The sequence below is a fragment of the Chenopodium album genome, chromosome 26, assembly GCF_948465745.1.
Source record: "Chenopodium album chromosome 26, dcCheAlbu1.1, whole genome shotgun sequence".
In the NCBI taxonomy this organism is placed as follows: Eukaryota; Viridiplantae; Streptophyta; class Magnoliopsida; order Caryophyllales; family Amaranthaceae; genus Chenopodium; species Chenopodium album.
The window spans coordinates 14,962,547-14,989,441 of record NC_137859.1 but is presented as its reverse complement, the minus strand read 5'-3'; the positions used below and the strand labels follow the sequence as shown (position 1 = coordinate 14,989,441).

Below are 26,895 nucleotides of genomic sequence, written 5' to 3'. Positions count from 1 at the left end.
ACTTTCTTACAACTTTTCAGACAAGTTCCTTGCCTCCATCATATCTTCTTTATATTCTTCATTTATACACCTTGATCTACATTTTTTAATTTTATCCATTGTAATCTTGTGGAATACCGATCGTTGATCTACCTTCTCACGCTTCATTTAGAGAATAATGCATTTTCTAGCGGATCATAATTATTAGGTTGAGACTCCCCAACATTCATAAATTCAACATTTTTGGAAACAAGTTAGGTGGTAAAATACCTTAAATCTCTCCCCTATTATTCAAATAATTAATTTTGTGCTTTTCTACAACAATGTTGTTTGCAGTATTCTATTTCAAAGCCTAACCAAGCCAAAGAACCGCGACAAAACTATGACGTCATTCTCAAGCGATTTTGGCAGGAAAATGGAAAATGATACTCGTATCAATTTTGGTTAAGTTTTTTGTTTCAAATTTGTTGAATCAAGTCCGGGCCGCACCCGTCACGGAAGAGTGCAAGTCCACCACTTCACAAGACCAAGTGAGTTCCACCTCAAAACCATATGGCAATAAAGGGAGTAGCCCTAACAAATATAGAGAGAATATGATAAATTGAATAAACTCAATCACTTGATTTCCATTGATACGACCATAGCCAATATATAATACAAGGTTTCCCTAATCTGATAAAATTAGCAAATGTCACAAAGATCTCAAAAGATTATATTCTCGGCACAAAATATAACAACTAAATACTATCATATACTCCCTCCGTTTTTTTTTATATGCATCACTTTGACAATTCCACTATTCATATACCATGGTTGACTTAATTTTTTCACCTCTAAAAATGAATAAATGTTATTATATTATGTATCATTTGATTCGTCATATTGACTAGTTTCATAATAATTTTGTTACAATTTTTACTAATACACAATTAAAGATATTTATGGTCAAAGTAGCGTCTCGGCAAATGTGCCGGTCAAACTGATGCATATAAAATAAAAAACAGAGGGAGTAATTTCCTAAAATATAATATCCTCAATAAGCCCCTTAGCGTTATATTGTGGTGGTAACTCTTGAATTTTTTCAATGTGGGATTTTATTACCACTACACTCCCCCTTTAGTGTTTTTAGTGTGGAACAAAAGAATGCTCACATGTGGGTTGTTCATGGGCTCAACAAACTTGTATTTTTTTTTTCTAAATATGTTGCAATCGGCAAAATGAGTACTTTCAATGATTGCATTTGCAGATTTTCCTTATATTTATAAGGTTTATACTTTTTTTGTTTTTTTTATACTTTGCAACACACCTTTTATCATATTTTTCAGGGTAGTGATTAAACTAGGTATACTAATGAATTAAGCTATGAAATTTAAATAGTAGCAACTTATCTCTTTCTTCTTATAGGTGGTAAAATTTTATAAATTAATTTATTCGTTTACTTAGTTTAATATCTTTTTTAAAATGCGTGCCAAAAGGGTGTATTGCAACTAAATAAAAACAAAGGAAGTACTCCCTCCGTCCCTAAATTACATTCCTCTTTGAAAATTTACACGGGAATTAAGAAGGGAAGAATAAGACAAATAACAATAATTAGATAATGCAATGGGAAGTACAAAGATAGATTAGTTATTACTCATGACAAGTTATCAATCCTTTGCAAAAAAAAGGACCAATCACATGCTCCTAATTAAAAAATTTTAACCAATCATATTCATTGTAATTTGGCACAAGGATTATGAGTGACATTAGGTAAGGATGAGTGAGAAAACATTAAATATAAAACAGAAAAAAAGAGTTGATTTACTAAAAAAACTTACCAAAAATAGAAAGGAGGAATGTAATTTTGGAATACCAAAAATAGAAAAGAGGAATGTAATTTAGGGACGGAGGGAGTATTGTTTATTAGGACAATGCTAATTCAACTTCTTGTTTAATTTAAAAGAATCCAATCCTCTAAATTTTCGCTTTCACACATACACAAAGCCTTGATGCATTTGTCAAGCTTGTACCTCTTGTCGCTAATAAGTAAGATTAGCCTATTTATTATAACTCTACTCAATGTTCTGCCCTCAGCCCCCTTTTCACTCTTGTCTTGCACCCTTTTCAGCATTTGAAGAAGTTCTCCTCACGTTTATTAACATGTGAACCATGTAAAGTAAAAAGTTAAACCAAGATTAAAAAAAAAACGACATACCCCGATAGCTCAAAATAATCTTAGTTTGTCGAGACTAGCTATAGTAAACACTATATACGAAAGGTAATTCAATAATTTTATCTCGGTATTAATCAATGATTGCTAACTAAACAGTATACAGATCACATGAAATTTTGGTCAAAAAAAGTCAGGATCTTCTGGCTTAAACATCTTAGGCATCTTTAGATCATGATGAGAAGAAGTATCAACAATTTTCACCTTCTGATTTGCCCCTCTTTTAGTATTTGCAGCAAATTTAGAAGCTAGAATTGTAGCTTTAAGTGGTTGTTGGTGTTTATTATTATCATCATCTTCATCATTTTGCTTAAAAATCAATGGGTCACCTTCACTATACATGATCTCATCCTCATTATTTTCATTATCATCATCATCATCCATAATATAATAGAAGTAATTTTCATGTCTTGCCAAATCTTCAGCCAATTTCCTCTTTTGGTGACGCCGCCAAGCGGCTTGTATAAAACATGCTCCCCATGTCCTCCATTGATGAGAATAGTACCTAAAAGAATGTTGAAGCTTTTTGCTTTGTAAACGCTTAAATTGAGTCGCTACATACTTCAGGTCGTCAGCTCGTAATGCAAACGCTTCGACTTCGGTGATGGCTTTTACTTTTCTTGTTGAGGATGGAAGGTTTAGAGTTGTAGTTGTTGGTAATATTGCCCATGTTAATAACTCTTCACCGCAAAAGTCGCCTTGGCGAAGAGTAATAGAGTTAAAGAAACCCGAGCGACCACCATATGTAGTGGAGCTCTCTAGTTGCCCTCTTATTATGAACATCATCTCGGAAACCGGATCTCCTTCTCGAGCTATGTATGTGTCTTTGGTGCTTAAGGACGGTATTAGACGTTCACATATAGCATCTAATAGTTGATCGTCCATTTGTGCAAAGAAAGGAACCTACAAAAGGAACATATGCCATAAATAATTGTCCAAGCTAAGCGTTCATAAATAATGAAATTTAAATGATTATTGCTAATACTAAACTACTAAAGAATAAATTTTGTATTAATTAACCATATATGAAACTGCAATACTTAAGCAAAATTAACTTACCCGGCGGACAAGACCCAAGCATAAATGTTTTTGAATTTCTCGTCGAATATCTAAGGGCAATGATTGTAAAATAGACTCTTCATCAACTCCTCTTGTTGCGAGCCACTTATATTGAACAAATCGCCGAATTCGCTCCCTAAGTTCCTCTGGGAGTTGTCTATGTTGCATCCACTCCTCTGTATCTCTTCTTTTTATCCTCCATTCTTCAATTCTGGTCATTATAGATTGAAGATAATTCTGCAATATGAGATCATATGATAATTCTAAGAAAAGTAAAAGAACATAACAAGGTTACTCAAGATAATTTTATTACATGAAATACTATTACTACTCAGTACAAATTTCTCACTTTAAGGAAAGGGAAAAAAAAAACTCATATTGTTATTATACTTCTCGAAATTCTTTTTGTTTTTTTTTTTTTTGAAAATTAGAATTTTTATTAGATTTAAAATTGGTTTAGAGGTATCAAAATCTAACCCGACCCGAAGAACCGACTTGAGCCGACAATGAAATGTATCCGATCTGTACCACTCGAAGGATAGGTGACAACAGTGGCATGTAACTTGAACCAAAATAGACCCGATATTAACTGATATAGACCTGATACTTTATGACCTGCACCCGATCTATAATCAACTTGATATTAACCGATTTGACCCGACTTGATTATAATCCAAACTCGATTTATACTCAACTTCTTTAGAACCTAAAAACTTTATAACCTGTCACAACTAGCTACCGACCTGAATGGATATTGACCGACAATCAATTTGACCCAACCTAACAATGATCAGAACTTGAAGTAACACTTAACTTGATTAAATTTTAAAATAATAAAACATAACCTACTTCTTACTTGAATCATAGTGATCAATTTAGTGACCCATGATCTAATTTTGTCCAACTCGTTAAACCAACTTATGTTGACCAGTACTAATACTGTTTTGACTCAAATTTGATGTGGATTTCAAAATTTAATTAAAAGTTAATTTGAAAATGTTATCAAAAATAGAAATAGTGGAAGATTATACTTTTTATTTGACCTATTTATTACTTCTAATTTGTATTAATGACTAAACCTAACCTAAAGTTGACCCGAGTCTAAGAATGACCCAACCTGAAGTTCAATTCATTCGACTAAAATTTACTTGTTGGATACAAACCGAACCCAAAACATTACCAAACCCAAATTGACTCGAATAGAACGTGAACTGCAATCGAAAATATATTAAGCCTATCATAATTCGAATCGAATTTGTCCCAACCCAACCTAAACTCGACATATAAGTCACAAAAAAGTGACATGACCTAACCCAAACCCAACTTGAATACCCAATTTGACACTTCTGAATCCGTTAGAGCAACTCGACGTAAGAGAATTTTGTCCACTAATAATTCCATGGAAAGTTCCATTCCGAAAGCAATCGGTGATTAGAGTATTAACTTCAAACATCATTAAAGAGGAGAGTTTCATCTATATAGTCGATATAAGCTCATAAAAAGTATTCAATCCAAACCAATTTCTCTTCTCTCTTTACATTGGAATAAGTCACATGTAAATTAGATAGCAAAGATTTCCGCATAAATGAATTTAACATTTGATCATGATTCTTCAATTATCTAAAGGTTATCTCTTTGGGGATCTTTTTGTCATTTTTTTCTAATTGCCAATCTTTTTATTAATCTTTTTTTATATTTAATTTAGCTAACCAAAAAGAGATAAGAGTATAGTATTTTGTTTTTATTCTAACAAATAACTCATTTTCATCTTCTACTCACTACTAAACATTAACTAATTAGGAAGGGCGTTTTTTTTAATCCAATCATATTTAAGTGAGCCTATAATTTAAATAGAAGAGAATAAAAGTTTTACTAATTATGAGCTTTCCATTTCTCTCCCTAATTGCTTTCCTCCCTTCTTCCTTTCCATCGGCAATAAAAAATTACTTTCTCCTCCCCACAGGGGCATAGCCAGGATTTTAAATCTACCGTGGGCCAACCGGCCAACCCCGTAGCTACGCCCCTGTGTACTAGACCTACTAGATTATAGTTTACTCGATCAGATTCACATACAAGGTGACCCCCTATTTCTTTTCTTCAGTTTTTCCTAATATAGCATGTCTTCCGAACCTTTCTTATTCCTCTCTACTTAAGCTCGTTCAACTTGTCTTTCTATTCAATTCAACTGAGTTTATTTAATGAAATCAATTAGTTTACACTTTATACTTTATCAATTCAATCCAATTGTACTCCAATTATATTTAGTAAATACTTTCAGTCCAAAATAGATAGGTATGTACAATAGTATTATTGTTTCACTTCACATGTTGTCTACATATGCATCCAAAAGAGAAAACACAAAGTATTATAGATCATTTACAAAATGTTACCAGTACAATTTTTATTATGTATAACTAATGCTTAAACTTTTGCGCTAAGCATTGATATGCCAAATGAAATCTTGCATTGGTAAATGTGCCTAATGAACATGTCAACTGATATGAAACAATAGAAATACGTACAATGTATTACCTGAACTTGGCCAATTAAGTGCGAAAAAAGGAATAGACCCATCACACAAATAAAACTGCAAAATAGTGTTTCCTCAACGTAGGTGCTATTTTCTATATTTTGCCCATAAGAACTGTGATAAAAATAAATAAATATATGAATAAATAAGTCAAGATAAATTATGATAACATAACTTTAGATTAGTTCATATAATATTCGTTCAGATTATTACTTACAAATTTGTCAAGTTTATCCATAGTGTGATTATGGTTTTTTAACGTATTATAAACATTTAATTTTCCATATATATGTACACAATCTGATCCTTTTTGTTCTTCTCATTTCCCAGACAGTAAAGTTTGATAGTTCTTCCCATTTAGTATTTTTCCATTTATAGATAAAATATTTCAAACAATTTCATACAAGTTCTTAAACAATTTCCCCTAATTGAATTTTTCCAAGCATGTGTGTTAAATACAGGTCTAGACCGCACCCGTCATGGGGGAGTGCAAGTCCACCACTTTACAAGACCAAGGAGGTTCCACCTCAAAACCATATGGCAATGAGGGATGTAGCCCCTTGATATATATAGTGGTGGTAACTCTTGAGTTCTTTCAATGTGGGGTTCCATTACCACTACACTCCCCCTTTAGTCTTTTAGTATGGGACAAGGGAATGCTCATGGGGTATTTTATGGGCTCAACACTCCCCCTCACACGTGAGCTGTCCATAATTTTTGGCTCAGTATACTTTAGCCATTAAGGCCCCAATAATTCCCAAAAATATATTACATATACTATTTTATTTTATTAATGTTTCAAGTTTAAATCATCATCCTTTCTTCCTAGTTGCCACATTATTAATTATATTGTCCCCTTTTTTTTCTATGTCACTTTTATTTTTCTTTTATTTGTTTGAAATTTGAGCCTTTAGATTATAAATTTAGAATTTTTACTACTCCCAACGCCAAATGAGAAGAAAGTGAAAGTGGCAAAGAAAAAAGAAAAATTGGTAGTGCTATTTAATTAAAAATTTTTGTGTTCTGTGGTAATTTTTTCAAAAATAAATAAATTAATCAGTAGTTGTTCTCAAAAGTGGTTATTCAAAAGATAATTATCGGCCAAAATGTCAAAAGTAAAACTAAACAAGAAAATACCTTAAGGTCTTCAACCCCCACCAGAGGCAATAGAAATAAGTTTGGGTGAAACCAGCAGAGACAACATCATCAGTTATAATTCGACCAAACATTCCAAAGGTAAATTTGTGATCTTTATTTCGAGGGTTACAATTAGTAAGAACATCTGATCTTTCTAACCATTTTTTTCGAGCCGGCAGGTTTTTGTTCTCTATATCAAAAAATGAAGGTTTGCATGGAAATTTTCTTGAATTTCTTTGCCTCAAACACTCTATTGTCCAGCAAGTATGTACTCGTTGTAGTGCCCATAAATACCATATGCCTCCTATCACCTGTGAATTATCATGAAAAAAGCGATTTTGTCTTAAAAAAAATGCATGTTGCTATTGTAAGGAAATACTTGTAAGATTATATGTTACTATCTCTGATTCTTTTTGTTCTTCCCATTTATAATCTTAACATACACTATATTTTTAAGATGAGATAACCTTCTAATCTACTCTTAGTATATAAAATACAACAATCATGTTAGATCTTATTTGATTTGTTTCAATGAGTAATTTAAATATTTAATAGATTAGCATTGTATGCTTAGAGTAAAACATTGGTAAACATGTACAATTAAAACAGAATTACATGTAGGATTATTAGAAGTACTTCCCTAAATATGTTATTTAATTCTAATGACATTAATTAAATATGCAATCTCCATTGTGCGAACGTATTGGTAAGTGTGCATATATGCATGTAATTGAGCAAATCGATAACCAATTGACATAATTAATGAATAATTGTTCTCCATATACTCCATATATCATAAATAATTAATTAGCTAATAAAAAAAAACTTTAATTTTAATTATATGATATTCCTTTTAAAGCAATTAGTCAAATTTTGAAGAACAACAATTAGGGGTTCTTACATGGCCTGCCAATATAAAGAGAAGCATATTATAAACTGCACCAGACCATGCATTTTTTGCAGCAATTCCAGTAGAGTTTACAATCTTTCGATTCAACGGAATCATTACGAACAAGCGAGGAATGAATTGAACAAGTACAATAAGAGCCACAGTGTGGTTTGTATGAGCTTTTGTTCCACTTCTTAATGCTGGGACAATAAACCAAATCATTGTCTGTAACCATTATAATTAATTAGTAAATATTTGTACTCATTTTGTGCTAGGTTATACATATAATTTGGTGCAATTTTAGCGCTACAAAATTTTGATAAATATAAGATGTAACACATAATGACATGAGCTAAAAGCGAACTATAGCTATTGACACAAACTTCACATTATAAATGTAATTGTTCAAGAATAATACCTGAGGTAAAGGAAGCATTGCAGCAACGTCGATTATAAAATCGGACATTAAATACCTAGCAGCAATAGCTTTAGGGTCCATAACAAGCTCCTTACGTCCAAAAACTCTAGAATTTCTTGAAATAAAGGCAGTTCGAAATTTTAAGAAAATATGCACAAGGTAAAGGAAATCACAAATGGTTCTAATAAGAGTCACAATGATTAATAACTCGAAATTCGTGTTAAGACAAGCGTAACCGCATATTGTAGGAACATAGAAGTATAGAGGATCAAGAAATAGAGTAACTAGGCATGTTATTAAGAAGAGGTTATTCCAACTAGTAATGAATTCGCTACGAGGATCATGGATCTTTGTCCACCATTGAGGCTTTGATTTTTGTTGTTGTCGTCGAAGAATTGAGAATGATGTAGGGAAATGACGAATCTTGGAGGATGGTGCATAAAATTGAAAACTATGCATACTTTTTTGTATCTAGATTTGAGTATGTTAAAATATTGATTAAGGAAAAGATAATTTTCTATGAATTTAATTGTGTAAGGGTGTTAAAGAAAAAATATTGAGAAAGGATATCTGGATATGAAATAAAAAAATGTTGAGAAGATGATTGTTTGAAGGAGGTTGAGAAGCTTACGGAGAGTTAAGGGATAAGCCAAATATTTCGCTTTTGAATTTATATGTGTAAGGGTGTAAAAGAAGGGAAAAGTTGGTTAAGGAATTGTCAAAAATGAAAAATATATAGTAAGAATTTATTAATTCCATTTATATTCATCATAGTACAAGTAAAGAGAAAAAAATTGAAAATTTCTTATTTAAGAAATTTATGACATGCACTCTACTACTACAAGTTCATTATAATTATGCATTCAATAAATTAAAATAATCCCCTATAAATTGATAATCGATAACTAATGTGTTATATAAAAAGTAAAATAATATTAAAATAGATCAAGATTCAAAACTAAATATCCGATTTTATAAATCAATGTACATGATTTTTTCTTTTTTTTTTGAATAAAACATGTTGAAATTCATTAAGTAGCTAGGAGCTTTAGCAATATATATATATATATTTCAATTCCTCAATTTCTTTAACTATAATAGTGTGAGGATTAGTTTATGTTGATTTGGTTTGAAAAGTAAGAAAAAGATATCTCTTCCTCTTTTAGGAGGAACGCTTTTCGCTTTCTTCTTATATAGAAGGATTTTTCTCCTTCGAAAGAAAGGGCTTTTCTTCTCTCTTTTGAGGGAGGATTTGCTTTTTTGTTTGATGGATTGATGTAGAGTTGTTTCATGGGTAGAGATTTGTGCGGGGTCGAAAAAGAAATTAATCTTTCGATTACAACCAGACAAATCAGGCGAAAATTTTCTTCACGTGTACAACAGATCCATAGACCCCCTCTTCTAAGTAGGCTGTACATCACGACAATGTGGAAGAGGGTATAAAGAATGTTCGTTTTGCAACAACGATCGTAGCTTTGCTGAAAGAGTGTTTTTAATTGATTCAATTGTCATGCATGTCTTTGATATATATTTCTTTGTAGATGTCGTATGAATGTAAGGAAGTAGGGAACTACTTGGTATATTGCAATGTTATGATATTGTCATTATTGGCACGAGTAAGATTTAGATCGATCATTTATGAAAATATAAAGGTTTGGTTTAATTATATTTTCTCATTATATGTTTTGAATTTCACCACATTATATAGTATATGCATATAAATTGATGTGGCAAACATTAATAAAATATCATTTAGAACATGGAGACCTAATAGAGCGCTACTTGTCCAATCCTACTACTAAAAAAATTGATAATGGTAAAATGGAAAATTATTCAATTTTTTGTTTAAAAGATATACAAATATGACTGGTGATTTATATGAAACTATAGGGAAAGTAGTGGGACAAAGAGGAGAAGAAAAATGGCAAACAGTTCATAGACAGACGCTTATACATTTATTAGCAATATTTAGTATGTAATCCACATTGACTGTAGAGGAGAGAGAAAGTGATCCACATGAAATATAAAGTGAATAATGATTTTATAAAATAAGATGTGGAAATGACAGAAGGTTATAGTCTTATAGACCACATAGGAGAGAAAAAGTGGTATAAAGGAGAGAGAAAAAAACGACAAATAATTCACATATTGACAATTGTAATTTTTAAGTGCTTCTAGGCGCATAGCACCTATATGTTTAGCATGCATGTAGGAGGGTATCATGGGGTTTTTATTATTTTTTTTCATTTGATGTTTTTCTACAATGGTACATTTTTGTGTACTATAATGTACCATTAAAATATAAGTTGTATTAATAGTACTTTTTGTGTACTATTATACATACGGAGGTAATTTTTGTCATCCTATGTCATTGATTATTTTCTCCTAAAATACCTACCACCTGTCACTTATTAGGCTGTAGTGGTACATTTAGTCATCCTATATGTTTCTAAAACATATAGGCGCTATGCGCTAATACTCAACCCATAAAACCATCCAAATCGCATATTTGAAGGGGTATTTATTATTGGGAAATTCTCAATGGTGCTCATGAAGTTTTTATTTTTCTCAATGGTAAACAGCAAAAATTTTAATTATCATTGGTAATCATCTCTTATTAACATATATTAATAATAGCATTAATGATATAATTTGGTTAAAATCTTTAACCAGGGTTAGTTTATGATTTTTTTTTAATAATATGTAGTTTAAAATTATTCTTTTTAAGAAAAAAAAAAACCAGCCAGCCACCCCTGCCCCCACCCACGCCCCCGATCCCTCTGCTCTTGGCCCGGCGCCGACTGCACCCCACTCAGACCACCTCCCCAGCGCCGCAATTAACCCCCCTCCCCGTCGCAACCCTCTGAACCTCCCAACTCCCCTTCCCCCAAACCCCCTTCCTCCGCCACGATAAACCCCTAAAATAACCTACATAGAATTTCAACGAATTCTCTTGTGGAAGGGTTACACTCCGACGGTTTCTCTCTCCCCAGGCGAGTCGAATCGAAATCAACGCTAAATGCGCTGATTGTGACTAATTGAATCAGATCTTACCATTGGGACGTCCAACAGTGGTGAGTTTGTTTGTTCGGGTCAGATTTCGTAGATCAACTCTAGTGTGTGGAAATATCAATGGCTACTGGTTTGTGGTGGCGCGATGGTGGGGGAAGAGGCGATGGGTTTTCTCGAGGTGAGGGGAGGGGCGATTGGGGTTTTTGAATTAGGGGAAGGGTTGTTAATGGGGTTTCAGTGAGAGAGAGAGAGAGAGAGAGAAGGACTTTCAAGGATGGTTGGTGGTTTAGGGGGCGAGGCAACGACTGGGAAGGTCGGCGCGCCGGCATGGTAGGGCCTGGGTCGGTTTGGGTGCCGGCGGTTGTGGCGTCGGTGGTGGCAGGGCAACGAAGTGGGTGGCAGGGAGGAAGGTTGGCAATTGGTGGTGGTTGGTTTTTTTTTTATTTAATTGTATTTAGTTGTTAAAAATTAAAATAAACCTAACCATACTTAACTTTTAATTATAAATTATTATTAATATAATAAATTCATGATTACCAAAGATAATTTGATTTTTTGCTGTTTACCATTGAGAAAAGAAAAAAACCTTAAGAGCACCATTGAGAATTTCCCTTTATTATTTCACATTGAGTGGTTAACGTGAAATTATGCATATTTAATTATTTATTTATGCACGTAGCCCAAATTCTAAAAGGACCTCATATATACTCCGTATTAGATATTAGCAATACCTCCAATACGCTACACATAAATGGCTCATTGATAATTCATTTGTGATTTTATATGGAGTAGGGTTGGAAATATCCATATAAACTTTTTTTCCTATTTTCTTTTTTAAATTAAATATATGCTCCTTATAATGAGTAATAAAAAATGTGTAATCATTTTATGTAATCATTTTATACTTTTTGAAGTATACGTAACTTATTTCCTGTTTATAGGATCAAATGTAATTGTTAACTTATATATATATATATATATATATATATATATATATATATATATATATATATATATATATATATATATATATATATATATATATATATACTAGATTAAAATCCCGTGTAATGCACGGTTGTTAAATATTTTTTACAATAATATTAATACTACATAAAGTATAAAAAAGATATTCATAAATATTTCATTTGGGTATATAAGGAATATGATTGTCAAAGTGGAAAGAAAATATCATACGGTATAAATAGTTTACTTCTAGATTTTGCCAAAAAAAAAAAAAAAAAAGAGAGAGAGAGAGAAGTGAAAAAGGCGGGAAAATTTTTCACAAGGTTATGACAAGTGTCATGGGAGGATTTGCTTTTAGTATAGGTTAAAAGATATATATAAGGATTTTATAGAAGAAAGGGCCGAATTATATATTATATTGTTCTTCTCACTTAAAATCCTTTTGAAGACAAAATTGATCAAAGTAAGAAGATCAATAAATGAAGGGACTACTAGATATCTATATATATATTAAAACCCAAGGCAAGAATTGTAATCATGCCACGTGTCATCATTTTTGCCACGTGTCGTCATGAATTGATAAATAATGTGGGGTCATCATGTGATTTATGTCATATTAAAACTAATCATTAATTTTCCCTACAAAAAATTAATGTTCATAAATGCTAATTTTTTAATCCTAATTCTTTCGTTTGCTCATCTATACTTTGAAGAAATTTATAATGGTAGATAAAAATTCATTTAATAGATAAAACAAACTAATATGAAGTATAAAAGTTAGGTTACTGCTTATTTCATAATGAATTTTGTTAATGTCAATAAAATTTATAAAAAAAAATGATTTTTTTTTAAATTATGAAACCATCAATAGATTTCCCTTTAATTTATTAAAATAATTTTTAAAAACAATTAACTATAGTTTTTTATATGAAAAAATGACCCGAGGCATCGCCTGGGCGTCAAACTAGTTTGTACATTAGATCCCGAATTTATGGACTCATTTGAACACATTTTTTCCTAAGTGACATCTTTTTGGTCTAAAAAAACTGGAGATAAATAAGTGATAAAGTGTTTTTCGTTTTTTTTTTTTGTTTTTTTTTTTTTTGAATGGTGATAAAGTGCTTTTCTTATGGAAGTTAAAAGCCTTTATATCTAAATACATGACTGTATTTTCTCAAAAAAAAAAATAATAATAATAATAATAAATAAAAATAAAAAAATAAAAAAAAAAATTGACTGAAAGTCTAACTTGTTAATAGCAAAATAAATAAAGACACAAGAATTAAATTCATTTTAAACGTTCTAATGTACAAAACTAATTTGACTAGCTAAGTTTATCAGCTGATTTAATTGCAAGGTACTTAGGTAGTATTAGTTGTTTATTTGTAAAAGCGTTTAGTACATAAATGTTAACAGATAGATACTTTGTTGAAAAAGATAGTAATACGGGGATCTAATGTAGTAATAGTATCATTTGAACATGTTTTAGTACCATCAAAGGAGTAATGGAATTATTAGAGTACTTTTTTAAGGTGTATATAACATTGGGCAAGATTTTAGCACGTTGAAAACTCTTTCATGCTCAAGATCTGTCGAGGTAAGCAGCAATGGAAGCATTTGATTCAATTACATACAAGCAGAGATGGCAAGTTAACTGCCTGCTGGTTTAGAAGAATACTTATTCAGATTCTGCTAATTTAAACATTTAAGTCGGGCAAGATATAATAAGTCGAATAATAATTTCATGCTCAAAATCTGCAATGTAAGCATTCAATTCGATGACATACAAGCAGAGATGGCTAGTAAACTGCCTCTGGTTTAGAAAGATGATTCAGATTCTGCGAATTTGGACATGGAAGTCAGAAAGAAGTTTAGCTTTTCATCCCTGAGCAGTAAAGACAGGAAAATCGAAATATGGACTGCCCTGATGTATGTACAGTACTCGTTGACATATTCAGAATTCAAACATAAGACATTAAAGCATATACATTACCATGATCATTTGTTCCTTACATTATGAACAACACTAATACATGATACATTGGAAGCATTCATAATTCAACACAAATACTTGGCTCCATTTGATGTTAACATGTTAGCAACTTAGCATATAATGTTGTAGAACATGCGAGTTAAATTGTCTAAAGCTCATCTTTAACTGGTGATTCGAAACAGTGTTCATCCCAGTAGAATGGAAACTTCAATCTGGCTGCAGTATGAGGCATCGACCAGTCTTCATACATAAACCTATCACATAATAAATAAAAAATCATAGTCAATAATCCAATTAAGGCATCCTCAAGATTTATACAGCAGATACAATCATATCTGATATTTATACATAAGAATGTATTACAGATAGCAATGGTAAAACAAACTCGATCTTTATGCATAAGAACATATTGCAAATAGCAATGGTAATATTCTAAATCCAGTGCGTCTTGTGTGTGGTTTGCCATACCATGTGACCGCTTGTAAAATAATAAAGTAACCCCTGTAACATAGACTAAGTAACCCCTATAAGACTGACAAAGCAACCCCCGTAACTCTAACCGAGTAACTCCTATAACATTAACGAAATAACCCCCATGATGGCTGGCCACATAAGAATTTGTGAAGATGTTTAGGGCTAGTAACAGAGCCACGTATGCCCATAATAAAATTGTTTAATTTGCGAGGTATGGTAATGTTTCTCTTACTTGATGGTAATTGATTCCACCCATCTGTTATCCTCCCTAACCCACTGATAACACAACATGCCATCTTCCTCAATCTCCCTCTCTCATTTGATTCCATTCCATTATAATACCAGACAATCCATAAAAGCAATCGTTACAATTACTATTTCCATCTCTCATTGACCTAAATCCATTCTGTTTCCTCCAATCACACCAAATGCACCCAAAAAGTTTCAGTCTAATAAGACAAGCCCAAGACAACATACAACAAAACAAACGAATAGAATGCTATTCATTTGACAGCTTGATTCAATATCAAAGTGATGATACAATTGGCAAGTTGTTACTTCACCAGACTATATTGGAATAATCGAAGGAATGAAAAAAAAATATGGTGAAATCAATATATATTGGAAAAATCAAAACCATGAGAAAACAACTAATCCCTTTGACCCTTTCTATAATTCCCGTATTCCTCTTTGGGGTGTCCCTTTGAGATACCCCATTGTTCTCTCCCTCTCTCTTCTCATCAACGCCTCTTGCAACACCATGTGCATGATTTTGCCTCACTTCATAGAAAAGTAATCTTTGCTCTATGGAGCAAGCAAAAAGGGACATGAGTAAATATATCATGAGGTAAACTTTCCAAAAATACTTATTAAATTAATCCACATCAAAAAGAAAGAAACCCCATCAGCTTAGTTACTAAAAGTAATCATGATTGTCAAAGAGCCAAAAAGGGAACATATTATAAAAATACATAATGTTCATTGTTCAGTGACTAGTTTGATTCTAAACAAGACCTTTTATTGATGAAATATAGCTAATAGTAGTGTAAACTTTTCTAGCTACTCCGCTATCTTTTAAGAAAAATAAATAAATAAATGCAACTTTTCACTTTTTCAGTATGCAAATATGCACTATGAATGATTTCAGAGCTTGTTCTTAAGTAAGAAAATTTGGGGAAACTATCTTGATAGACTGAGAGAAGAAATTACACTTTGACTGGAGGACGTGATACAATAGCCAGCAGTTGCAGATCCTCACTGCTGTCAGTGTTCGAGACCTGTACATCAAAACAAAAGTCAGGGGCGTCAACTATTGTCCATTGTCATAATAGATGCAGAAACGGAAAAGCCTGCATACGCTTATTTACTGAGTGGAATAAAAATGAAATGGATATCTTAACAATCCCCTCTGCAACCCGAAAGCAATAGACAAGGCACGAACCAGCAGAGTTCTTATAGAAAACTTGACAAAACTTCAAATGGTAAGACGGTACCTTAAAATGCAAACATATATGGTCACAATGTCAAACTAGTTAGAATAATGACACTTTGCTTTTCTCTATCTTCACAAAAATTACCAAGATCAAGGAAAATGCAATTACAAATTCTACTAAAAGACAGCTTGACCAAACTACTATTCAGATTCTAGTTATAGTTTTCAGAAGACAGGCCACTGGGAAACTAAAATCACAGTCTGAACAAAGGGAATGCGATTAAAAATTTTACTAAAAGACAGCTTGACCAAATTGCTATTCAGGTCCTAGTTATAGCTTTCAGAAGACAGACCCCTGGGAAGCTAAAAAATCAGTCTGAACAAACTGAGGTAGGTCGTGATCAATGACAGGCCACTGGGATTCTGGGAATTATTAAAGGGATGCTGACTTGATCATTTGAATGTGACTAGGTCTGCAGAAGTAATATACTAATATCATAGGGTGTGGCAAGGTGCAGTTTGAATTTCAACAAGGAAGAGTACTAGGGCACAGATAAACTCTATTTCTCAAGGACAAGATTACAAGGATGCAGCCGGACTATATTTGGAGAAAAAACAAGTACCTGGTCTAAAAGTCATTAATAAGTAGTTCATTATTGGTTTCCCTTGTAATAAAGTGAATGAGAAAAGTAGAAAGCATTGCAGAGTTGCAGTTGCAAGTTAAGCAAGCTGAATAAGAAATTCTGGATTTCGGAAGATTCCTTAAAACAAAAGAAGATGATTAAAGAGGATGAAAGAGTTGGGTTTAATACAAGAAGGAAGAAGTTTCAGTTTGACCAGGATCAAGAATATAAGTAGAGGGTGAAGGTGCCTAGAATATGGCTTGAAGATGTTTCTCTTTTTTTAAACAATCACAATAATTTTGGGCCTGTTCACTTTAGCTTAATTTCAGTTCAGTTTAGTTCAGTTCAGCTCCAATTAGTTCTGTTCAGCTCCAATCAGTTCAGTTTAGTACAGTTCAGCTCCTAATTTCCTTCTCTTATAAAATTTTCATTTCAGCTCACCTCAGTTTAGTTAAGCTCTAATCAGTTCAGCTCAGCTTAACAAAGCTCAGTAAATGTGAACAGGCCCTTACGGTGCAATGTGATATAGTATTCCCATTTAGTGTTATATTACCAAATTAGCTCAATACCACAATGATCCCTCAATTATGTTTTTTTTTTTAAAAAAAAAAAAAATAGTGGTCCTGATTTCCATTCAAATCCACAGCATCCTTGCTCCTATCATTACTTTCAAGCAAATTCTTTAATGTTATTTAATGATTTGGGATATTGTTATGCACTACGTAATTCAAACATGGTGGTACAAGCGTCGGGTATGGGTGCATATACAAGAGTCAAACAAGTTAGGACTCAATATCTTAAACACAAGATATTGTCCTTGATGAACACAAGTGCGAGATCATGGCATTCATAACATATATTTCTAAATTTGAAAGACTATTTACATGAGCTTCTCATGTTAAAGGAGTGTACACATAAACATACAAACATAGATACATGTTTCACTTCAACTTGCATTAGTAGCATGCTAATTCTGATTAAAATAACTCCACCATCCCTCTATGTATCTACAATTTGTGTTACATCTCTTGAGGTGTTCCCACTTCCCACACATCCATTTTAACATTTGCATCTCCTGTAAACTCATCTTCTTTACATGCTCCTTAAATTCCTAACTCCTGACCAAATACAACGATGTAATTGGCGTCCCATATAATTTTCCTTTGAAGCTCAAAATCTAAGATATTTTATTTCTATTATACTAATTATATTCTGTTTAATTATTCTATACTCTATTTAAATTATTGGACTGTGATTGGGAGTTGGGACAGATGGTGAATAAAATAAAGTGCCTTCTTGCCAATTTTGCAAGTGATTGTAATATGTATGAACAATTATCACATAATTGTTTTGTATCTAAGTGAGTATATGTTGTCTTTCATGGGTAACACTAAGATGGCAAACCACAAAAACGCCTTAGGTCACCAAACTTAACCTCTCAATGTTAGAAGAGAATATGTAACTTCCTTAGAACTCATACGTTGAACTATTAGTCTAAACTCTAAAGAGCTTAGTCCAAAACAAAGAGCTAATACAAGACCCCCTAGGGATTTTTATCTCTTCAGTCTCTCTGGCATTCTGATAGTTGAATCTCAAACACACTTCCACTTGAAAAGATTAAACCACAAAACAACCTAAATAAGACAGCAGAAAAGAAATCTCCAAAACCTAAGAAGTCAGCAAGAATGTAGATTCAGGGCATTACCCACTTAAAAAACTTCATAGATCAAGAAAGGTTATTCTAAAATATTACACCGTCAGTTGAAAGATTCATGCTCCGATTGTTAGGGGTAGGGGATCATTACAAGCTATTCCTGGAGGTCTTTTTCTACTTCTATTTTTGGAAGTGCCCATATAATCCTCCATTTTATACTTCACTAGTGCGATTTTGTTAATCTTCTTTACAAGGGTCAACTAGGCCATCAAAGTTCAGTTTTTTAATGCTCGGCAAGGTTTTTGTAGAGTCTAAATCTTTAATTGGTGATAAATAATTCTTTCCGTGGCCAAATGGCACTCACCAAACCTGATTGGTACATTAGTTCGATCAGTTTTCTCCTCAATAATGTCAGCTTTAGACGGAAATTCTAATGTGAATTGCATAGTATGCATACAGTAACCTTCTATAACTTAAGGAAGTAATTAATATTCTGTTTTGCTCATATTGGTGACTCCACAAAAATCAAAATTATAGATTAATAAACACAAAATACATCAATACTTGCCACATCTAGAGAAATAATTCAGATACCATCACTACATGGGCAGAAATCAGTTTACCTGGTGAACATCATTGACAGGGATAATGAAAGTACTGTTTGCAAAGATAGGAAAGGCTTTAGGTTGGCCAGGATATTTTCCATGTGAGTCTAAAGCATGATAAAGTGTGCCACTACCCTTCAGGACTACAAAAACTTCTTCGCACGAGTGTCTGTGAATTGGTGTCTGTGATCCAGGAGAGAAGGTTTGAAGCCACACCTCAATCTGCCAAAATTAACATAAGCAAATATTTAAGACAAGAGATTTTAGAACCACAACCATAACAATTTAAATAATGTGATCTCTTAAATTGTCTTAACTATTATCATATTTTGCTAATGTCTAACCATAATTACTCGCTTCAAAAAGCTTTGATTCATATCACCTAATATAGCAGAACATATACTTGTATAATATACTATACTATCATTGTAACACCCCATAACTTGAGGCTTTCAAATTAATAAAAACAATGCTTAAAGTTCATAAAAACCAATAGTCAAAATTTGGGAGTGTTATTGCAACATGTATTTATCTTAGAAAAATAAATGTAAAGCAGATAACGTTCAAAAACTGAACCCTTTTATTACCAAGTGTACCCCTTTTTGAACGTATCACCTTAGGCTATCACTATTACTACAAGTTGGGAAGATTTATACTCCAATAGTACATCTTGGATCTACGCATGAGGATGATCCAAAACAATATGTCCAGCATTAGAGTAATCATATTTAATACATTGACTGTCCTGTTCTTAGTCTTTAGCCCATATTCAATTATAATTTCTATTATCTTCAAACTAAAATGCATGCAACATGGTTTTGTGATTACTGATTAGAATCTTTTGAATCAGATCCAAAGGTGAATATTGTAAGCAACTTCACTATCAAATTGCACAATAAAATTATCTCAATTCTTCCGAGCTCACCCTTTTCAATTTCCTTAATAAGCAAGGATCCTTTCCTCTTCTTTATTTCAGAAAATACCAACTTAATTGAACAATATCGTGGTTCTTCCATGTTGTGATATAAAAAATAAGTGGGAGAGAAGGTATCATCTTGGGAGGTTGCTTGAATAATGTGATAGGCAGTTATATGTATATTTTACGAATTCTAAAGCTTGTAACGAACGGGGTACATAAAAAATAAATAGGGTTACATTCAACTTATACAAGGGAGTGTGTTTGTACTTTGTAGTTAAGAATTTATAGATTTTGAAAGCTTCTAGCTACTATGAAAATGAGAGATGAGCAATGATCTATTAATACAACCATAATACTTGCCTCTTTCAAGCCATGAATGAGAGACCCAGCAAGGGTAATGTGAGAAAGGCCTTCTCTACCATAGTTACTTTGGGGAAGCTCACTTATATTCCTCACAAGTGGAAATCCTGCATCAAAAGCAGATTATAATCAAAAATCCCACACCAATATGCTAACCTGACTAGAAAAACAAAGTACTATGAGCTTCTCCATGTTAATTCTGTATTTCTTGCATCCATAAAAACCAATGACCTTGAATCAAAGATCTCAGATTAAATCTTATTCCAACTCATATGTTCATGGTCCAAACATTTGCACAATTCCTTGTATATTGGTTTAAGATTCATCTTTATTAACAACTCCTTCTATAGCTAACATTAAAAATTATTCAAAGTGAGAGTACTTGATTGACATCATAGAAAATTAAAAATAAAACTCTAACTCGTTCTACAGATAATGTTTAAAGTGGGAGTACCTGATCGTCATCATAGATTCATCACTATTAACAACTCCTATAGCTAATATTTTCTCAAAACTGTGTTACTTAGACTCTTCATTTGACTTCAAGTACTCGCCGCAAACATGGGTAGGACACTTAGACACTTCATTTTAATTCAAAATCATGGAATATTCACAAATTAGCAAGCCAGACACTGAACACATACCCGTGTTGGACATGGATACCCGAGTCCGACTAACATAGAAAAAATTATAACAGACAGGCCTTTTGTTAGCGGTGTTACTCTTTGGTTTGTTTCTTTTACACTTTTTGCAATGTTATTGCATTGTTCATACATCACAGTATCAATTTTTTATTTTTATTTTATTTTATTTTATTTTATTTTATTTTTTTTTGCAAATTTTCTGGATATAATTACAGTTTTGCATAGGTAACATTAATTTTTATACTCGTTATAATGGTTAGCTAAACCATAAAGTTTAACTATTAATCAACCCATCAACAATTCAATACCAGCACAAAATTAAAATGTTGGCACAACAATTCAATTCAGTTGTCCGAAAATTGAAACGATAAATCTCAAATAATTCATCATCACTCAATACATTATCAAAAAATATAATAATCCCTTAATCCATTAATTCATTTCCAAAGTATCAAATGTGCATTGTAACATTGAACACAAATTGCAGAAAACAAGAATACAAATAAACAACAATCATGAGAAAAAAAGAAACCCCAGATATTAACATGAAATTTTAGGTGGGAATTGAAAGCTCACCATTAATGGAGCAATCTGAAGCTAAGAGGGTTGCTGCTAAGAGAAGCCAACTGAGAAATACCATAGGAAGTAGATAAGCTCTAAACTGATACATTTCTCTCTGGCAATGACGGCTTCTTCTCGAATTTCCCTTGAGTCCACAGTTCTCACAAAGTCACAACTCACAAACTATTTTAATCTTTGTAAGAAAATTGTCAAAAAATAGTTGCAAACTAGATTATCCCTCTACAAGCACTGTTTTACAAAATCTATAGTGCTCTATATAAAGAGAAAGAACCTTTTAATTGATAAATTTTGTTTTTTTATGAAATATCCTTTTACATTTTAAATAGGAAATTTTGTCTAAAAATATTTGTTAAAAACACTATTTTTGTCAAAAACCACCCACTTAAAAATATGTTGCTCAATACCACCCAAATTATATTTTTTTGTTGTCAATGACCACCTGAATCAATATTCCGACATTCACATTCTTTTTCAGGTTTGGAAGGCCTTATAAGTCAAGAATAGGAAAGTTCAATTCTTTTTCATATATTAGCATTACAGGTCCAAGAAGCGCAAAGGAGCAAGCCTTGGGCATCCGAAGACTATGATCTGTGATGAAACTTGGGAACCCTCACATTTGCATTGTTTAGCACGTGTTGAAGATTGTACCCCCATCCCTCGTTTATATCCTTGTATTAGTTCTGTTAAGAGAGTTAAACTCTCTTCTAGTCCTTATTTGTACACCTTTGGTAGTCCCGAGTCTGTTGGGAGTTAGTCTCCTTTTTCTCCACTGTAAAAAAAATTAAAAAAAAAATTCCGACATTGACCATAAACTCTGGCGTTCACCTTCGAGGAATCATTGGGATGCTCACTAAGGAGAGATTTGAGACTAGTGGGGAGAACGCGGTAAGATCGTTGATTATTGATGATTGATTGATTTTTTTTAAAAAAAAAAAGAAGTTGAAATAATTATTTAGGTAAATGTACATGGAATAATTATACACACCAAATAAAAAGGAATATAAATTTGTCATAAAGATAATAAATTGAAATAATATTATTTATTAAAAAGAAAAAAAAAAAGAAAAGAAAAAAGTTAAAAAGGGAAGAAGAGTTTTGTAGGAAAAAAACAGCACAAGGATGTAACACGTGTCACTCCAGGTATCTTTTTAGTATTATTTTATTGATTGACTAGGTTAGCACCCGTGCAATGCACGGGTTTCACAGTAATTTATCTTTGGATTTTTGTTTTCACAATTTTTTTTTTTTTTGAGCGCAAAATGTTTATAAGCTCACTTTCATTCACCTCAATTATGCTAATAACGCTTATTAATCAATGTCAAATTTTTTGTTGTCAAAATTTTTAAAGACTCCAAAAACCTAATATCAACCTAAATTACCAAAATAATAGGTACCTATTTAAAATTAATTACCTAAAAAATAGTTATTACCTATTTAAAATTAAATAGCATTTTGTTTCAAAAAAAATTTAAAAAAAAAAAAAGCAAAAAGCAATTGAGCGGGAAATCTTTTCATGAGATAGCACCACGTATACAACTTTGAAAAAAGATGACATCAGCGGTTGCTACTTTAGTATTAGTTATAGATTTTTTTTTTAAAGAAGTTGAAATAACTATTCAGGTAAATGTATATATAATTATGAACATCAAATAACAAGGAATAATATCATTATATATATAATTCTCATAAAGATAATATAAAAGATTTGAAATAATATCATTATAGAATCAAATATTAAAAAAAAAAAAAAAAAAAAAAAAAAAAAAAAAAAAAAAAGTTAAAAAGGGAAGAAGAGTTTGGAGGGAAAAAACAGCACCAGGACATCCTAGTGTCTGATTTAGTATTATGTTACTAGTATAGTACCCGTGCAATAATTATGTTAAAACTTAGTTTTAACAAAATCAACTAAGGTTAGCTTAGTGCATAACAGTGAAATAATTTACATTATTTTTTTATTTTATTAAAATAAATTGTACTCAATTATATCACAGTATCGCATATCGTAAATATAATTCAATGTTAAAAAAAAAAAAATTAATATTAGATTTTTTTTATAACCTTTATAAATTTTTGAATATATTTTTTTTCTTCTTAAAATATACTTCTGTAAAGTAAAATTTTTCAAATAATTAGTACTGTAAATTTTATAAAATATATATTCAAAGAATATATTTTACTATACTTAATTATCCATACCCGTATCTTCTATTTTCCAAGCCACCGTATTGCATTTCTGTTTCGTGTCCGTACTCGACCCTGTACCCGTAGTATTTCATTTCCCCTGGGTACCTCTAATATCATTGTACCCGTACTCGTACTCGTACCCGTACCGAACACACAATACTGACAAGGGTTGAGACTAGGTCGTTAAAACTAACTCTACCCTAGGCCAAACAATATTTATAATCTGACAACACACCCTCATACAAGTATAATGGTAAGTTGAGGGTCGAACCCAAAGGAATGGTGTGATCCTATATTGACAAGTCAAGCTATTCCGGAAAGGTAAGGTAAGGGGTGTGAATTCTAAACAACTAAGCAAGCTAAATTGGAACAAATGTAATAAACACTAGGGCTCGGATCCACATGTACTAGTAACGGATTCCGCTAATTGGGAAAGAGTTGACTAAGTCAAGCAATGTGAGGGGAAACCAATCATGCAACTAAAAGAGCATATCAAGCTATTTTCCTTGAGGTCTAACTAGCGTCAACTACGATAAACTCTAGCTAGGAACGTCACAAGACACCTCAATCGTGTAATTGCAAGCCACAAATCAATGGTCCGTATCAATGTGAACCTACAATGCAATCTAGTGTGAATAACTAGGGTGATCAAGCCTAAATCAAACACACACATGCACATGATCAATCTCAATCAATTTTCCCAAATTAACTTCAATCCATTACTCATACATGCTTCACCATTACCCTAGCAATCAAACTACTAACTAGCCATTGAAATCAAGATCAAAACAAAGCTAAACAACAAATTCATCATGATCAAATTGAACAAACTAAAATCAAATTACAAATCAATCAAACTTCAATCAAACTTGAACATTCAACAAAACAATTGAAATCAAACTAAAGATCAAACTAAAGATTGAATTAAAGGAAAAGAAATCTTACAATCTTGATCAAAGATCAAAGGAAATAAGAAAAGCTTCAATCATCATGATGAGTGACATTTATGGCACTCATTTGATCCCTTTTAGGATGATTTTTATTTCATTTTGTAGCTCTTTTCCTTAGTTTTTCTTAGTTTTGCTCTTTATTTCGTTAGTTTGTGCTTTTCGTAGTTAATTTCTTTATTTTGTGCATTCTTTGTTTATTCGTTGTTTTTCCCTTTTATTTGTTTGTTTTCGTTTGTTTTTAGGTTGTGATCGAGTTTTCAAAGATTACTGAGCTTCCCTCCTACATTTCTCATCATGATGGATGCCTTGTGTTAGCTTTTGGAGCTTCAAGTTGGAAGGAACTCAAGGGGCAAGTCTAGAGACCGGTGCACGTATGCGGTGGGGGCATCATCTTTGCCACAAACCCACCAAAATACTCATTTCAAGACTTCATACTTTGATGTTCATCACCATCACCAAGACATGCGCACAAGGTTGAGCAAGGTCGAAGAAGGGGAGAAGGGAGACCCAGCCAGGTGCGGGCGCGCACAGCTGTGGTGCGGCCATGTTTGTCACACCATGACCATGTCTAGAGAGTCTTGAATGCGTGTTTTCTTAGATTTTCCTATTATGAGTTTTAGAAAAAGCAAAATAGGTATTTTAAAGGAAAGGAATTTCTAGGGTGTTACTGATACTACGTCGAGATAGTTTATCAGAGGAAGATGAAGCTCATAAAAATAAGTTATGGGACGAATTAATGACCATATCGTTAATTCAATGTAATTGTAGATGTCTTGTGATTGTTAGGTTAAATTAGTTACCACTAGTGGATGTATTAGTTTAACTCTTAATCTTGTAAGTTGGCCGTTGTATTGCAAAAATTAATGTATTAGCTACTACTATCTTGTTGTGACATTGTATTGTCTTTGTCATATCACCTTTTGCAGGTGATTCATTGATGCAGGTTGTGAACTCTTCCGCTGACATGAATAGTATTATACAGACCCCATATGAATGTGGTGTGACATTTCATGGTGTGTTAAGTATTTTTCATGGCAAATTAATTATTTACAACCATTTTATACTTTTCAAATTTAAATAACACCATCTTCTTGTACATCAATGTTGTCACAACATACAATATAGTCTATGCTCAAAATAATAATGCCTTATGTTCAAGTTCAAGCTCTAGTGTAACACCCCAATAATTCTCTCTTTTCCAAACCACTTAATTTAAATAAAATAGTGGAGAACCATTGGCATGTTACCGCCACGTGTTAAAACGTTAAGGCTTTATCAAAGTATTGCAGCGGAAAACCAAACATAAATCTTTAAAATAACACAGTTTAGAAAACGAATAAGTCAAAGCTTACAAATTGGAACCATATAAGGCCCTTATTTAAAACCAAACCAATAATCAAAATCCAAAACATAAACGAAATAGAAAAACATGAGTAAGTTCAACACAAGAATTGAACACTCTCAATCACACCAATCCCTTGACAATGCGTATGTCAAATTCCCCAACTTCATATCATCAAGCTAACCTGTGCAATACTGCTCCCCAATAATACAAGTGTAATAATTGGATCATCACAGGGTCATTGAAAGGCGAAGGCCATGACCAAAAGAAAACACACACAAAAGCACGCAATCAGCAAAGCTGAGTACATACAAGCTACAATGTACAAAACCTAGCATGCCCAACTAATTAAAGTAAATAAACATACAACGTGAATTCATTAACCAAGACTCCACACTTAAACAATTTAATTGACTCAACATACTTACTAACTAATTCCAAACACTTGACTCTTTACATTTAATTAATTAATTTAATTGGAGTAAGCAATAGACCAGGTTGTCCAATCCACCAAATCATTTTGGTCCCAAATGACCATTTAAAATAAAAGTTTAGCGCGATGCAAGAATGGGCGCGACTCCATTCTCACAAAGTTAGTCTAGGATCCCATCTAACTTTCACTATAAAATAAATGTAAATACCAAAAAAGAAGAGGACATGTTGATCAAACAAGCCTCGAAAAGTCACGGGCTACCACCGTGTACCCCAACCCATAATTGTCAATAATCTAGAATTGCACGCTTTCCCGAGTTTTATTGCTCATCCATGTTTCACTTTACGTAATTACAATTATAATTAATAGCCGACTCATTCAAGAAGACCATACATAACAATCATACATCAATTCACTTTTAATCTTATTTAGGACAATGGTGATCACATCACAAGTTGACCTTTAATTCCATTAAACTTCCAAATTATCCAAAATTGTTGA

The 26,895-nt window shown here is 32.4% G+C and overlaps 2 protein-coding genes across 2 annotated transcripts; both read right to left on the bottom strand.

Annotated features, from left to right (window-relative positions):
• Window positions 1–2,311: 2,311 nt before the first annotated feature.
• On the bottom strand, window positions 2,312–8,680 carry LOC145618066 (putative cyclic nucleotide-gated ion channel 16). Its single transcript, XM_081672847.1, has 6 exons — window positions 8,222–8,680; window positions 7,816–8,028; window positions 6,915–7,225; window positions 5,780–5,891; window positions 3,248–3,484; window positions 2,312–3,091 (listed from the first exon to the last, which is right to left on the bottom strand). Exons 1-6 carry the CDS (start codon window positions 8,678–8,680, stop codon window positions 2,312–2,314), a joined length of 2,112 nt encoding a protein of 703 aa, XP_081528973.1.
• Window positions 8,681–14,167: 5,487 nt separating this feature from the next.
• Window positions 14,168–21,696, bottom strand: LOC145617782 (auxin-binding protein T85-like). The gene is made up of 5 exons (XM_081672533.1): window positions 21,480–21,696; window positions 20,260–20,366; window positions 18,999–19,202; window positions 15,876–15,943; window positions 14,168–14,446 (listed from the first exon to the last, which is right to left on the bottom strand). Exons 1-5 carry the CDS (start codon window positions 21,571–21,573, stop codon window positions 14,341–14,343), a joined length of 579 nt encoding a protein of 192 aa, XP_081528659.1. The 5' UTR covers window positions 21,574–21,696; the 3' UTR covers window positions 14,168–14,340.
• Between the last annotated feature and the right edge of the window lie 5,199 nt (window positions 21,697–26,895).